The sequence below is a fragment of the Mauremys reevesii genome, linkage group 5, assembly GCF_016161935.1.
Source record: "Mauremys reevesii isolate NIE-2019 linkage group 5, ASM1616193v1, whole genome shotgun sequence".
NCBI classification, from domain to species: Eukaryota; Metazoa; Chordata; order Testudines; family Geoemydidae; genus Mauremys; species Mauremys reevesii.
The window spans coordinates 120,979,417-120,996,575 of NC_052627.1; the positions used below are offsets into that span (position 1 = coordinate 120,979,417).

A 17,159-nucleotide genomic window follows, 5' to 3' on the forward strand; every position below is an offset into this window, starting at 1 on the left:
GCGGCCAGTTGGCCTTTGTTGTTTATGGCCTTGAATTGTTCCTTATGCGAATCAGGAAGCTGTTTTATAAAAGAGCTCAGTTTCAAATGATTCATGTAATCGTATTTTGCCATTAAGGCTTGATCGTTTGTAATGAGGAAGTGAAGCGTGGCAGAGGAGTATGTTTTCCTGCCAAAAAGATACAAGTGCCTCCAGTCCGGGTCATAGGGGGTGGATTTAAATTGGGGGCCCTTTGAGTTGACCACATCCACAATGATTGAATTGAGAGGTGGGTGGGAAAAGAGAAACTCCATGTCTTTTGCCGGCACTTAATATTTTTTGTCAACCTGCTTGCATGTCAGTGGGACAGATACAGGGGTCTGCTATATGATCTTGGCAGGGTTCAAGAGTGTCTTGTTAATAGGGAGAGCTACTCTGGATGAGGCAGAATGTAAAATATCCACTAGCTTGTGGTGTGACTCAGTCACCTCTTGTAGTCGTATCTTTAGTGCCTCTGCTACCCGCTGTGCCAGTCCTGGAACAGTTTAAAGTAATCTGCCATAGATGACAAAGGGGACATCACTGTCACATCTGATGAAGATGAGAGAAATGGGCATGAGGGGTAACCTCCTCCTCACCTTCAGCCTTCTGTTCCTCTTTTGCCTGATCAGGGGGTTCAGATGGCCTTGAAGCAGCAGCTGAAGGAGGGTGTCTCCCTGGTTGCTGGTAGGAGACATTAGAACTATGGGAGGCCTGTTGTCTTTGAGCCTGCCAATGATCCCAATAGGGCCACTGTGATAGAAAAGGATGCAGTGGTTGGTATGATGGCTGACCAAACCAGGGAAGCTGTGGATAAGGATGACAATATGACAGGTCCATAGTGAAATTGGGCATCATACGGCAGGTGGGAAGAGAGGCAGGAGACCACATCCTCTTGCTCACTTTCTGACTCAGAAAACGAAAAGGGTGGGGCACAGCAAGAGGTTGTCAGCAAGTCAAAGACGCCAGGTGAACTCAGTACCGGAACATCAGACACCAAAAAGTCTGTCGTGCACCAAAGTCTGGCGGCGCCGAAGGCGTCAGTACCAGTGGTGATTGTCAGTGTCAAAGATGCCTGTATCAAAGGAGCCAGTGATTCGGACCTGATAGTATAGTCTGTCAGTGCCTGGCGTACCACAGGCAGTACCGATGTTGATGTTCATATCACAAGAGCCTTCCCCAGGATGGATTATCTACGTTTCTTTTGCCCATTGAGTCTTTAGGCAATCCAACGCTCTCTGTCGGGACAGTGCCACAAGTCCTAGGTACCGGATTTAGATGGTTTCAGTGCCGTCAGTATCCATGATTACTGATTGAACTGATTGTTTTCAGGTTGATCGGGGCTGACTATGGGGACTCACAGATCTTTTCTTAGAGGCCTTACGTGAATGGCTGGTGGGTGTCCCTTTCGGCACACCTCCCTTCAGAGTAGAGAGTTGTGGTGAGGTCTCCCACCATGGCTTGGGTGGTTGAAGGACTGACTCCATGAGGAGGAGTTTAAGCCTCAGTTCTCTGTCCTTTCTGGATCTGGGCGTTGGTTACTGACACAAATCACATTTCTGTGGGATGTTTCTCTCCCTCAGGCAGCGGACACACTGAGTGTCCCCGTCAGTCAAAGGGATAGATTCCTTGCCACTGAGACTTTCCTTGAAGCCTGGGGAGCCGGGCATACCATGTCCAGGGGAGTCCCCCCCAGCCACGCTTGATGAACGAAGTATTTTCTTTTTTTTAGCAACAGCCAAATAAAAATGTAAATGAAGTAAAGAAAGAAAAGAGGCTTCAGAAGGAAGCTAAAAATTAACAATTCTAAAAAAAGTTCACAATCGGCGAATGGACAGCTAAAGCTCTGTCTCCAGCCAGGGGCAGCTGAGAAGGAACTGAGGAGGGTTCACCTGGGCACACTGGCAGAGCCAGGGCGGACGGGTGGAGCTCATGTGTGGGCTGAACGGACCCTGCTACCAAAGTTCTCTGATCAGCAGCATAGGAACACAGACACACCTACAATAGAGAACCCCAGGGACACTACTAGAAGAACAACCAACTGTTAACTTCTTATGTAAGGTGTTGTTTCAGTTCCACCTAAGTCAGGAAGTAACCCTATTCACTTTGTGCCTGAATCCTCAAAATCATAAGATGTTCCATAGCCATGGTGTAAAAAAGGGCACTGAAGCGTTATTTCAAGAGGTTGCTTTTCTTGGGAACCACCAAGAAAGGCTTGAGGGCCTTGAGGAAAGCAAATTATTTAGTAGAAAGTTATTAGGGAAGCCTAGAGTCTTAAACACTCTGCAGCAGTAAAAGTGGACTCTAACGGAGGGGTAGGCCACAGTATCAGTGAAGAGATCAGAAGCCTCTCCACAAATTACACAGAGCAATCATTTGGGCTTTGCATATTCATAATACATCACTCGATGTTAAACACTCTGGGCCAAATCCTCAGCTGATGTAAACTGGCATAGCTCCATTGAAGTCAATGGTATTACCTCAATGGTGATGAGATCTGGCCCAGTTGCTTTTATGATGCTACCTTCTGAACAGTAGTTAATAAATAATCGTTGGGAAGTACTGCTTTTGAAGTCCCATTTATCTGGGCAACACCAGACAGGGTAATTTCTTAGCAGTTCAATTTGTTTCCCCCAAAACTTTCTATACAACAAGCAGCAGGCACTTATCTAGCATTTGGAAAATGTAAAGTGCTGTACAGACATTAAATAATTGTAGAAGTCCAATATAGCTCTATTTAGAGCTGATTATAAGCAGGTAAGGGAATACATGGACAATTTGAATAATATATACTCATTGTGAGGTCCACAAGAATCATTCCCCATCTGTGGGCTCCAGCCCAACAGTGGCCTGTGGAGCAATTCCTGGTGGTCCACAAAAAAACATTTGGTCACATGGAGCTGGCTTCCCTTGTTTGAATCTGCTACATTACTTTAAAGTCAACTAAAAATGCAATCCTTTTCTAGTGTTACTTTTCAACGACAACTGCTGTGGTTGGTACAAGGATGTTATTGGGCTGCAAATATAACGGATTATGGGAATCACAAATGTGAATGGAATTTGGACTCATTATGAAAAAAAGTTTGAGAACCTCTGGTCTAGATATTCAATATAAGATATTAAGGGTGTTAGATAGCGAACTTACTGAACCACTGTCTTTTTTAAAGCAGGGATCTGGTGGAACCAGATTGGAAAAAAGGAAATATACCATTGTTAAAAAAAAAAAAAAATTGTAAAGCAAGTGATTGACTTAACTACTCAAAAAATCCAATTTCAGTTCCTAAAAGAATAATGAATCAATTATTTCAAGAACAGAAAACCTACAGTAGGACAACAGAACTACAGACCATAAATAGCATGTTTTAAAAGGAATCATGCTATAAAAACAGTAACACTGGATTGAGAGGTGAGAAGGAAGTAAGCTGATGTTAAAGAAAACTCATCTCTTCAATATCCTAAAGAACATCTTTATTAAATTATCTGTAAGAAGAGGTAAACACTAAATAGCACATTTAATTGGCAGCTTACTAAATACAGGAAGCATTGTTAAGTGAAGACAAATAAAAAAGGGACTCTGGGTCCAACTGTATGAGGGGCCACTCCTTTCTGCAATCATTCCAGCCAGCTGAAGTATTCTGTTCCTTGTTGCCTGAAGCTCTCTAATCTCTCCAGGTCACTTTACAATTTGGCTCCGTTCTCCTGGCTTTGCTACCTCAAATTTTATGTCCTCCACAAATATGATCAATGGATCACTTCAGATTCAAATTTGCAGGGGACATGATCCAGTGGCAAAATTTACAGCTGATAGATACAAAGCTGTTGTGTGAAGATGGTTTATAGAAAAGCAATCAGTTGGTCTGCTACAACTCGAAAGAAATGTCAGATTTTTTGGTTCTCTCAGACTGATATGCTTGCTGAATACATTCAAGTGGGCCACAAATCTACTTCTATAACATCAAAGCTATCAGTGGCTCATGAGTCACTGTCCCAAACAACCAGGGAGATCACTGTGCCAAGAAGTCAAATATTAACTTCCACTGAAGTAAGATTGCATTCAGTGTTCACTTTGTGCTTAATTGTTAGATACCGGTTACAATCTTATTTTATCATTTTATGCATTTTCTGTAGCTGAAAATAACTTTCTAATTAGATCATTTTAACATAGCATTTTAGAGAAGCTTAACATTTTAATTTAAAGTTTTAAGTCTTAAGTTTTAACTTAGTAGATTTAGCTATATTTATATACTTCCTTGTATAGCACAATAAGCTATTTTATGCTTTTTGGTCCGCAAAAATTCTTAGAAATGTTTTAGTGCTAATGTTTATTATTCATCCTGTATATTAGATCTAAAATTTCTTAGATGAACATGAGTAACATTCCTGATACTTATGAAAATGGTCCAATTGATGCGAACTTAAAAAACAAATTAGTTACAAATGTTTTCATGGTATTAATTTAATAATTTTGAGGAAACAAAACTTAAAAGTTCTTGTAATGTCAGATTTAAGCCCAGGATGACAGCAAAAAGGACCCAAACATGGCCTTGATAGAAAATAAAGCCATAATTTATTAAGTGTTTATATATAATCATTTAATTTTATAACTTTAATTGAAAGGAACTCTTTATAAGAGTAGCATCTTTCTTTTGGCCATACTACTAATAAATGTTAGTCTTGATTTCTCTATACAAAACTATTCCAAATTTGCCATTGAACGTTATGAACATACATACATACATGGAACCTTTCATGGGATACTTTCCTGTTATATGAGTGATGAGAACAGGTTCTCTTCTCATAATGGGAAATACAAAAAATGAAGCTATTTCCTCATTTTAAAATATAACTCTGACACTTTAAAATATAACAAAATGAGCTGTATTTAAACAAGCACTACTGTTCACATTTTAAAAATAGAAATAATAAATTAAGTTCAGCAAAAACGTGGAGACCTTTGATGAGTACATGTAACATGACTCCATACCTATTTAGTTGTGTTAAATATAGCTAACTTAAAATCAGAAATTAAAAAGTTATCTGAAAAAGGTAGCCACAACTTAATCATAGAGGTTATGTGCTGAAGTTTAATAGGCAAAACTTATGTTTATGTAATCAATTCAAGAGCAGACAATGAAGCAACTCTAGACATTTGTCTTTTTAAGTCATTCAACTTCATTTGAAGCCAGGGAAAATAGAGTAATGCTCAGAAAACATTCAGGGTATTAGGAACTGGGCACAGTGTGATGGTCCAAAGATCTAAATGGCTCTGGATTTAAAAACATCGACAAGACTAACTTGCTTGAGAGAAGGTGTATATTCAAAATACTTGAAATAGAAACACCTGGTATGTTCATGGGTCAAGCAGCAATAATCTGATTAACAAACAAGGCTAGTGGCAAAAAGATTAAAAAACAAGACTTACTACCTTCTTTTCAGAGGGGCTTGAAGTCTTCGATACTAACGCTGCTTCAACAAGACCCTGCTCAAGTAAGGAGTCATATTTTATGCTTCTTTTTCTATTTCTCCTCTCCTTGTTTGCTGGTTTTTGTTCATTTTCCTCTGACTGGGACACAGCTGCTCCACTGTCTCCACAAATGGAAGATTCAAAAAGCGGCTTTCCATTCATGTAGGTTTTAGTGATTTTCAGCTTAATCTCTGGAGAGCCATTCTTGATAGGAGTAGTGTTGGGTGGTGTTCCAACTCCTTTCATCTCCTGGGGATCAAAGTGCAGCTTGGCATCTTGTGCCCCGGACTCACCATTAAACACACGAGAAGTCAGATCTTTCAATTTATCGGCTGGAATAAATGGAAGGGCATCGTGGCCATTATATTTTTGCATGACACCCTCCTGTAGAGTGGCAGAAAGTTGTGCTTTGCCTAAGTAGACAGAACACTCACGATTCACTTCACAATTCTGTGTTTTCCCATTGGCATTTCCAAGGATCTCTGGTACCTGTTTCATTTTGATGTGGTTAGCAATTTTTCGAGTTAACAGAGGAGAACTTCTTTTGATGCTAAAGTCCATTCAGCCCAGATCTTTCGAGTCTTACACTGCTGTAACAAAAACAAAAAGATTTTTTTAAAATACAGAAATATAGAAGAATATGCTAAAAGAATTGTCATTTTAGTGTCTGGTTAAAGCTGCTTCTGTAAGGCTTTAATCTCAAAAATCTTTTTTAAATAATTCTTTTTAAAAAATGTAGATTTCTTTCTACAAAATATGCAACCTGAGCATTGCAGTGTGTGTTACTTATTACCAGTGCATAAGTACCAAAAATTCTAACAAGTAACAATTGACAATAAATCATTCTAATTTCACTAAACATGTTCTAGCAAACTCCAAATAGGAAAACAAAGTGATTTTAGAGTATTAATTTTAATCATCTACAGCTCAAATCCTTCTCACATAATTTACACAAGCAGTTCCATTTACTTCAAAAACATTAAAAAGTGTGTAAAGATTAAAATTTAAACATAACATCGTATTAGTAACAAAACTACGTAAAAAAAAACCTGTTTAATTCTAGTAAAGTGTACCAGATTAGACTTAAATTTCCTGTGTATTCACATAATAGATACACCAGTAACTCTCAAACTTTTGCACTGGTGACCCCTTTCACATAGCAAGCCTATGAGTGCGACTTCCACGCCACACCACTCCCCCCAGAATTAAAAACACTTTTTTATATATTTAACACCATTATAAATGCTGGAGGCAAAGTGGGGTTTGGGTTGGAGGCTGACAGCTTGCAACCCCTCACATAATAACCTCACGACCCCCAGTTTGAGAACCCCCGAGATACACTATGGGAAGTGGCAAGACAAACTTCACACTAGATTGCAAATGGTGGCCAACCTTGCCATCAAAGCACCCCCCTCTAGGGAAAAAGTATAGATCAGTCTTCATGCTTTATCCTTAGTTTCTCTGCTAAGACTGTCAGTAATTAATTCCACTTATGGTGGTGGTTTTATTATGTGGATATTTGTCCACTAGGAACTGGAGTGGCCAGTAAGATCACTTCCCTCAGGCCAATGACCAAACTGCAAAATTTAAACCAGCAATCTAGAGTTAAAATGTGGTTTTTATTATGATTTTACACCATTTTGTAACATCCATTCCCCAAAACAAAGGAGATTTGAAGAAGTTTATACACGAATGCAGTTTCAGCTGCATAATCAGATCTAGACATGTTTTAAAAATTAATTTAAAAAAGAAAACCCAGCACATTTTAGTGTTAAAAACCCTACATTTTCAAACAGAAAGCATCAGGAAACGCAGTCCATCTGCACCGACTTTACTTTTCTCTCTCTTTCTGGAGAAGAACAGTAGGAAATAGATACTTTTAATGTAGCATAAACCTCTATATCAGTGGTCTCCAAACTTTTCAGCGTCACACCCCTTCTCCCCTGCCTTGAACCAAGCCAGAGCTCGCAAGGGGGGAGGGGTAAGAGAGCTGAGGCTGGGGCCGCAGTTGGGGTCAGAGCTGGGGCTGGGAGTGGGGCTGCGAACGGAGCCGCGGCCAGGGGCCAAGGCTGGGACTGGGTGCAGAGCTGGGGCCTGAGGCTGGGGGCAGGGTTGGAGCAGAGCTGGGAGTCGAGCGGGGCTTGGTGGCACTCCCTCCCTGCCCCCACAGTTTGGGAACCTCTACTCTATATGCATACACCATAGTTTAACATTAGCAGGACCCAGATCAGTATTCTAATTATAGATTCATATATAATTAATACTGGCAAAGTGCAACACAGCTATGAATTCAGGATGAATGGAATTAAAACACCTATTCACAAGTTCTGCTTTGACATAATCAATTAGGAACTGCTATATTGGATCAGATCAGATTCACATCATATCCATCTAGCTTAGTATCAGATACTTCCAATGAAGGTGTAAGAAAACCCATAATGGGCAACCACTGAATAGCTGCCTACCACAGAATACTTTTGTTCAAACTCCTATCAATTAATGATTGACTTATGCATGACAGCTGATATCTCCTTTGTGACATTCTGTGCCACAGCACTAGATTTTGGTGGAATTTCTTCCTCAAAGATGTTGAGCTGAGTTATATTGAGGTCTCTATTATTTAGTGGTTTAGCCTATTACTTCTTGAACTCCAGTATGTTACTTAGGCTATGGCTACACTTAAACTTCAAAGCGCTGCCGCGGCAGCGCTTTGAAGCGCTAAGTGTAGTCAAAGCGCCAGCGCTGGGAGAAAACTCTCCCAGCGCTGTCCGTACTCCACCTCCCTGTGGGGAATAATGGACAGCGCTGGGAGCGCGGCTCCCAGCGCTAGGGCTTTGACTACACTGGCGCTTTGTAGCGCCGCAATTTGCAGCGCTGCAGAGGGTGTGTTTTCACACCCTGCTGCAGCGCTGCAAATTTGTAAGTGTAGCCAAGCCCTTAGGATTACATTGAGAACAGCCTTTCCTCTTGTGTGCTCCAGAGCTAGCTGTTCCCTGAAACAATAATTTAAGGTATCAAGAAACTGTTTCTCTAAACCTTGTCTTTATGGGATGTTTCGCCAGTTTCCACATGTAGCTGAAGTCACACTTTTACTTTTTTATTAGTTTTAGATGTCTCTGATTCCATCAGTGTTATATCAGAGTTAGCAAAAATAAAGACAGTAAGGTCTGGAGGCCTTTTGCACAGATAATTTAGGCCAGTGTTTCTAAATGCAGCCACCGTGGCCACCACAGGCTTTTTTTGCAGCCACAGCCTCCTGGGTGGTGATTGGGGGCAGGGGACAGGAGAGAAAGCCTCCCTCAAGCCCCCCCCCCCAAAAACAAAAAGTTGGAGGAGCACCTCCCCATCCAGGGCTTAAATTGTCCCTGGGCTTGCTGGGGCTGAGTAAATCTGCTGTGAAAAAAGTGATATTTGTTAATATCACTTTTCACAGCAGATTTAGTAGTTAGCTTGGAGGCTGTGAAAAGTGATTAACATATAAGTATCATGTTTCATAGCAGCAGACTTACCAGCTAGTAAGCAACCAAAGAAGCAAAAGAAACTACAAAAAAATACAAGAACGTGCAAAGCACCTTATTTGTGTTTCTATTCTGTTTAGGTCCAGTAAAGAATAGAGACCACTGTACATTATTTTTATTATTGAGTCTGAAAAGAAAAAAAAACCCTACATAAGTAAATTACAATGATTTGGACATGTGTATGTGCATATTTACTTGTTTTTCCTAAAATCAATTTTTTAGGAAAAATTTTCAGAGTGGCCACCAGCAAGAGTTGGTGGCCACACTCTTGAGGCCACCAAAACTTTTGTTGTGAGAACCCCTGATTCAGGCTACACAAAGGAATGCCATTTCTTGTGTCTAAACAACTTCTTTTCTTGAATAAATCCAATGAACAGATAATCTATTCTGATTATGCCTACCTGAACAGTGATCATTCTACTACTAGAGTCAAAGAACTAGATGGACTATGTGATCCAAGAAACAAATTCTGATTGTAAATAAGGTGGTAGTGAGACCCCCAGGAAAAAGTGTCAGGAGTAAGATGAAGGAGAGATGTGAGAATCAGCACAGATTTGGATGGTAACAGAATTTTTAAGGTTAAAAAAAGCAAACTCCATGTGTGAAGATTTAAAAATAATTATATTAACCAGGAAGTTGAATTCAACTAAGGTCAGGGGAAATGCTGTGTTTTCACCACATTTCATACTCCATAACCTCTCTCGTTGTCACTTGGAGTTGTAGAGTCTGAAGACTATATCTACCCTACAGCTTATGTTGGCATAATTTATGTTGCGTGGACATCCATATGTCAGCGGAAGAGCTTCTCTCCCATTGGCATAGAGCATCTTCACCAGATGCACTGCAGCTGCACAGCTATATGTGTAGGAAAGCCCTAAAGTTACACATCAGTTCGAATCTCTAGAGTGCTCCTCTACAGAAGCACTCCCCCAATGGTATAATTGGAAGATGTTTGAAACTGAATTTGGAAAGCACTACTGTGAACAAATTAAGCATAGTACCTGATAAATGACTAGACTGATTAATGCTGCTGGAAGCAGTATTTACAAGACAAATTTAAAGAGTTGGTAATTGTACAGGAAATTTGTGAAAACGAACAAAACAAAACCACCTCAGAAACTCTCCTCTAAAAACAGTGATTCCATTTTTAACAGAAAAATGAAACTGAAAACCTAAGGCACGTTAGTAAATTCCAGTCTTTCATACTCAAATTCAATGGAATTTTTAGCATGAATTGTTCCTACCAAAGAATAGTGATTCCAGCCAAATTACTTAAGGAGACATAACCATCACAGAATAAACTATGAAATTTAAAGTTATTGCAATGAGCACAACATTTCTTTTTGAGCACTTATTTTTACTATAAATGATATATGTATGACTAATCTTGTACTTCCCACCCAAATTCTTAGTGTAATTTTATAGCACAAAAAGCCAGTAGTTTATTTTAAATATCTAAATTGCCTTAGCATACAAAAAAGATCTCTGAAAACCTGCCATATACAGAGACCTAAATGAGGCTAAGAGCTCCCTCTAGTGGCTAATTGAACATCTGATCAACAACTATGAGGCCTATTGGATTAAGGTTTGTATTTTACAACCCTGTAGTAATTCATTAACAACATTTTTCTTTTAACAAAAATGAATTCTCATTCTCGCTTTTCTTTTTAAACTAGAAAGTCATCTGACAAAAGAAATTTAACCTACAAAACCAGACAGCTAGAAATTATCTCAATAATCAAATGACAGTGGAGTCTCATCATACGCGCATTTAACTCAAGCAAATTCAACTATATGTGCTCGTCAAAAAAAAAAAAAATTAATTACAGTAGTGCAGGCGATTCCACCTACCATTCCACTCAATGAGCATATGCCCCAGAGTGAGTGTGAGATGGGAGATGTGTTCCCTCAGTTGGTCTCAGTTCCTGAATGCCTCTCATAGTGTGAGCATCTCACTGTGCTGAATGTGATTCTAGTGTTTAAAGATACGTATTTTTTGTATAACATGGCCCCTAAATGCAAGCCAACTACTTCATCTGGTGCTCAACCAAAGAAACAGCTATCTGTTTCAATGCTGGAGGAAAAACTGGCTGTGTTGGACTTACTGAGAGACAGTATGTCGGTCTCCAACGTGGCGCGTAAATATGGCCACAACGAATCTAGCATCCGTGCCATCAAGAATCAAGAGAGAGAAATTCATCAAGCCGTGGCATCAAGTGCTCCAATACCTGCTAAGGTGACAAGCCAGGTGCATGATAAGACTTTAGTGAAGACTGAAAAGGCATTAAACTTATGGTGGGAAGACATGAACCATAAATGCGTGCCTATCGATGGCAACATGTTTTGAGAAAAGGCTCTTAGCCTCTACGCGCTTTTCAAATCTCCCGCCGAAGAGAGACAGCCTTCTGATGAGAAGGAATTCAAAGCCAGACAGTTTTAGGAACTGCTTCAACCTCAAAAATGTGCAGACTACTGGTGAAGCTGCATCTGCCAAAGAAGAGGCAGCAAAAGCCTACCCTGAACAAAGAAAATCATAGAAGAGAAGGGCTATCTTCCGGAACAAGTTTTTAATGCTGACGAGACTGGGCTCTTCTGGAAAAAAAATGTGCAACCGCACTTATACTTCGAAATCAGAAAGACAAGCCCCTGGCTTCAAAGGAGCTAAAGACTGTGTGACTGTGTTGTTTTGTGGCAATGCGGCTGGGCATTTAATAAAGCTGGGCTTGCTCTACAGGGCTGCAAATCCCCAAGAACAAAAATCTCCTGTGTTTTGGCAATCAAATAAAAAGGCTTGGGTGACGGCAGCATTATTTCTGGATTGGTTCCACAAGTGTTTCATTCCGGAGGTCAAGCGGTACCTTGAAGAGAAAGGACTTGACTTGAAAGTGTTGCTGATCCTAGACAATGCTCCTGGCCACCCTGAGGCACTCCAGTTTGTGCATAGACAACTTCAATGTTGTTTTCTCCCCCACCCCCTCCCAATACCGCCTCCATCCTCCAACCTCTCAACCAAGGCATGATTCGCTGTTTCAAGGCCACGTACACGAGGCTTACATTCTCACGGATACATAGCACTATGGATGCTGATCCCAATCTTAATGTGATGGAGTGCTGGAAGTCCTTCAACATTGCCGATTGCATCACTTATATTAAACAGGCAATGGATGCAATCAAGCCTGAAACAGTCAATGCATGTTGGCAAAACCTATGGAAAGAATGTGTGAATGATTTTAAGGGTTTTTCAACCACTGACAAAGGAGTGAAACGCATTGTTCAGGTGGCCAGGCAAGTGGGTGGTGATGACTTCATGCCCTGCTCTGGTACTTGGGGGGGGTGGGAGGGGCGTGCTGGGGCTTGGGGTTTCAGCCCTGCAGCGGGGGGCGCCAGGGCTCAGGCTCTTGGCCGCAGAACCCCTGTTGACAACCACTGTTTTAAAGCACACTAACATGTTGCACATTAATTGATCCACACTAGAAGTTCCTAAGTGTGCTTTAACATAATGCTGTCACCAGGCTAAAATGCACTAAGGAGCTTTTAGTGTACACCAACAGGATCTATGCAGACCAATTAATGCACAACACATTAGTGCATTTTAGAAATCTTCCCTCCCTTCCTTGCAGTGTGCATTATCCCACCAAGCAGACAAGCCTTGAGAAAGTCAGCACATAGGGATAAAAGGTAAGAAGGAGGAAGTCAAAAGGCAGCATACAGGAGAGAAAGGGTGTGAACACTGGACTCAAAGGAGAGGGGGGGAAGACTAGTTAGAAAAATGGCAGAAAATTAAAGAAAAAGCCTTTATTCACTGAATAATCATCATCTGCTTAGTGTTAGGTTTCCATTCAGAGGTTTTCAGCAGCTAAGGCAGGGGTAGGCAACCTATGGGCACGTGTGCCAAAGGTGGCACACGAGCTGATTTTCAATGGCATTCACACTGCCTGGGTCCTGGCCACCAGTCCGGGGGGCTCTGCATTTTAATTTAATTTTAAATGAAGCTTCTTAAACATTTTAAAAACCTTATTTACTTTACATATAACAATAGTTTAGTTATATATTATAGATTTAGAGAAAGAGACCATCTAAAAACGTTAAAATGTACTACCGGCACGCGAAACCTTAAATTAGAGTGAATAAATGAAGACTCGGCACACCACTTCTGAAAGCTAAGGAATAGATGAAACAAGGAAGCAAGATCTAAGGTGTTAGCCAGGGATGGAGTTAAGTGGAACAATGGGAGAGAAGAACAATTAATTGAGAAGAGTTGAGCAAGGTGACCAGAGAATCCATTTTGGAGGAAGGAGAGACAGGAGAGAGTCAACAGTAGCAGATACATCAGGAATGCTGTGATCTTAGAGGTTATGAATGAGAGTGTAACAATACTGAATGAAATGAGATAGTCAGAAAGAGATACCTGATTGAGCAATGTTACAGGAATATATTATGATACAGTGGTTAGGGTTACCATCATTCTGCTCCTCTTGGAAAACCATGTTATACAAGTTTCAGAGTAGCAGCCGTGTTAGTCTGTATCCGCAAAAAGAACCAGAGTACTTGTGGCACCTTAGAGACTAACAAATTTATTACAGCATAAGCTACAGCTCACTTTTTCGGATGCATAGAATGGAACACACAGACAGGAGATATTTATACATACAGAGAACATGAATAGGTGGAAGTATGCATACCAACAGGAAGAGTCTAATCAATTGAGTCTAATCAATCATGTTGTACAAGCGCAGCTACAAACCCAACCTCTAACTTGGAGTGCTCCGCATGGGGTAGAAGAGGAAGACTGGAGAGCTTAATACAAAAAAAATCAGTAATAGCTAATGAGCTCAAGTTAATGCCTTAATAGGATACTGCCCAATGACCCACCAAGCGCCATCTACATCAGCAAGGAGGAAAGACGGGAAAGTCCGGGGCCTAGAAGTTTGCTGTATGAAAACAATGGATACTTATTTTCACAGGAACCCATTTAAGGTATCTGAACACACCATTTTCTTTGAATGAAGTGTGATTTTTTTGTGTTGTTTGTTTGTTTTAAGGGGGATTTGGACAGAGAAGCAAGTTTTTAATGGGACAAATGCATGTTCTTGCAAGGGCTTTGTATTTACTGTTTATAATTAATGGAATGCTTCTACGTACATAGAGTAAGTTATTTTATGTACATTTTAACAGTTCTATTAACTAGCTGACCATCTATTATATGACAGCAAGTCAGGTGACAAATGTGTTTATTCTGCATATCAAAAACACATTCCAATGTTTTACTGTCCAGATTGTTAAGAGCATTTATATGGTATTATTTCTTTCTACCACCTTGGCAGCAATCTCAGAGATGCTTTTTCTGTGTCATAGAAATTATGAGCTAGCCAAGTGGGATTGTTTTTCTGCCAAGCCAAGGAAATGGAGGAAAGTTATCAAAAGAAAACTTAACTTGAACTTCCTCTATAGCTTCAGGAAAACATCTAAGATGAACAGCACAAAAGTTGCCTGCCCTCTAACATATCGATGTGTATAAACTTTTAAAAACATTTATCCACAAACACCACCTTTAACATCTACAAATCAGGCTTTCAACTGATGTTGAAAAATGCCAACAGATGGAAGATTTTCTGTAGGAAGTCTTTTGAGAAGGAAAACATAAGATGAAGCTAGTTTTGTAATCCTAAGAGATTTCTCTCTCTTCCTCTTTCGTCCATCTTGAGATCATCCAAAATTTGTGCTTGTTCTCAGATCAGAATTAAATGAATCCATACATGATTCACGTATAAATAAAAGGATTAGGGATGGGATAAGACCGTCTTCTGAATAATACATTTGAATATCCTGGACACTTGTTCATTCAGATTCTCTTGTATATAAAATCATGATGCCAAAGAAACATTTAGACTTTCGTGTGTCTTGCAGTACAGCACTAGTGTGCAGCCCAGAACATTTTTAACATAGGACCTCACTCCCCAATTGTTAGGAAGGCAAAATTACTGCTAACTTCATTAGAAATTACTTTGCACAAGAAAAATATCAGACTGGGACAGTTTCTTTCTAACCCAAATTTATCCTGTCACAACAAAAGCATTTGACCCATTGAATACTAAATATATGCAAGACTGATGTTTTAAATATAATCTGAGTGATCTAAATGCAAATTAATGCATTAAAAACTTTAAGAGCATGACACACACTGATAAATAAAACAGTCAAAACAAATTTTTACCAAAAAAAGAAATGTGCCATTTGTCTGAGAACAAACATGGGAAACTTTAGTCCAAAGGGTTAAGTCCTAAAAAGGTTATAGGCACCTAAATGCAAGAATTTTCAAGTACATCCTTAACCAGAACCATACAACACTAATGTATCTGAGATGTAATGCCCGATTAGAAAAACTAAAAAAAACCTGGGATAACAAACTTATGAATGCGTAAGACACTGAAGTTTACCAAACTCTCTCTATAAGTTACATTTACATAGAAAGATTAAATCTTAGTACTTTTTTAAAAGAAGATTTGAATGGTCAATATATGCACATATACAGTAGCTATTCATCAAAAGTGCTAAGATGTTCTAAGCAATACTGAAAGTAGTTCTAGCAATATAGGTCTGGCCCCAATTTTTTGTTTTTAAAGAAGGAGCAGAATTTAAAACCCTAAAATGAAAACATGCTTTTATTTAAGAGAAATAATGTTTACATGTGGCTTATCCCTGCCTGAACAAAAAAGGGGCTGAATCCCTTCTCTATGTGACAGGAGAAAAATAGCCTTTTAAGTACGGTAATTGCCAGAGCTGCCTAGCTTGGAGAGAAGGAATTGACAGCTGTGGCCTGTTAGGCTACCGAGACGTAGCCTAACAACAGCTATGCCTAAGTAAAGAAGCTATAAAAAGAAGATACTTCCAGAGAGAGAAGGGGAAGAGTGCTCAGATTTCCTCCTAACTCAGGAGACTCATGACCTATTCCCACAATGAAAAGCAAGGAGAAACTGGAAAATTAATTTCCTCACACTAACTCCCAGAATCAATAAGCACTGACGGCAAGCGGGGTTTCTTTGGCAAGTACTAATATTGTGTTTCTGGTGCAGCAAAGATAATTACAAATATCTGATCAATGTCATTTTGCCAAACATTTCCCTGACCAATTGCAACAACAGAACCACTGTTGGGGGTGGAACTGGAAGTGTGTATGATAGGAAAGATTATATTTAATCTCTGCAAAATCATGAGGAAAGAGTGTCCTCTAAGTGTCACTCCTGCTGTTCTAAACAGGAAATTTGACTGAAACTGATCAGATTCTCCAGATTGGAGAGGAAAGAAAGATTTTGGACAGCAACAGTGGTATGAGCACAATCCAGGGAAAGGACCACAAAACAATCTAAGGAAAGAGGAGCCCCATCTCCGCTCTAAATACCTATAAGGAAATAGCTGAGCCTCCCAATCACACCCATGAAGCAAGGAGAAAGTGAGGATAACTACTCTTTTCCAGCCCAGCAAAGGAACTTCAAATTGACCACATACTCAATAACAAGGCATATACTGAAGATGTGGGCATCTACAGCAGGATCCAAGCATCACACTCTGGTGGCAACACCAGCATGCCATTTTCTTCCCTAATTCCTGTCCACCCAAAGCTACAAGGGAGCAACTACACTAGATTTCTTATTAGGGTACAGCACCTGATATAATCACTATGAGGTTGTATTCTCTCTCTCTCCCCACCATCACCTCCCAATATAACCGTGTCTGCTACATTTTTCAAGACTGTACTTGAAGCTTCCCTTATTTTCCGGGCAGTTACAATAGCATCACATGACAGTAGCCCTTCCTCTAGCAAAGGAGGGTTGGATAATATAGCTCACTAATGCTACTCCTCCAGTTGTCTAGGGTTCACTAGTGAATTCAGTGAGGTGACTCTCCCACAAGGGCTCTGAGTGTTGTGTCTGTTGTATTCCTAAACCTCTACCAGTCCTTGGATGACAGACAAGTTTAATCTCAAGTTAGTTATCCTATTGGTGCAGCTCCTTCTCCTAATCCATGTCTCTCTCTTCTACCTCTTCCCACCCTTTATGCCCCACCCCTTTTTCCTTCTAACCACTTTTCCTTTTCACCATCCCAATTCTCTCCCCTCCGCCTGCTCTGGGGGCTGGGGCTGACCAGCATGGCTGCAGCCT

General features: G+C 40.1%; 1 protein-coding gene across 5 annotated transcripts in view; it reads right to left on the minus strand.

Moving 5' to 3' along the window:
- Positions 1-17,159, minus strand: part of NSD2 (nuclear receptor binding SET domain protein 2) — a 172,445-nt gene that overhangs the window by 135,445 nt on the left and 19,841 nt on the right. For 4 of the 5 annotated variants that reach the window (XM_039541944.1, XM_039541941.1, XM_039541940.1 and 1 more), the window contains one exon: positions 5,444-6,072. In XM_039541944.1, the coding sequence (XP_039397878.1) occupies positions 5,444-6,043 (600 nt within the window). In that variant the 5' untranslated portion in view covers positions 6,044-6,072. The remainder of the gene's footprint in view (positions 1-5,443; positions 6,073-17,159) is intronic. The other variant, XM_039541942.1, reaches the window with a different exon arrangement.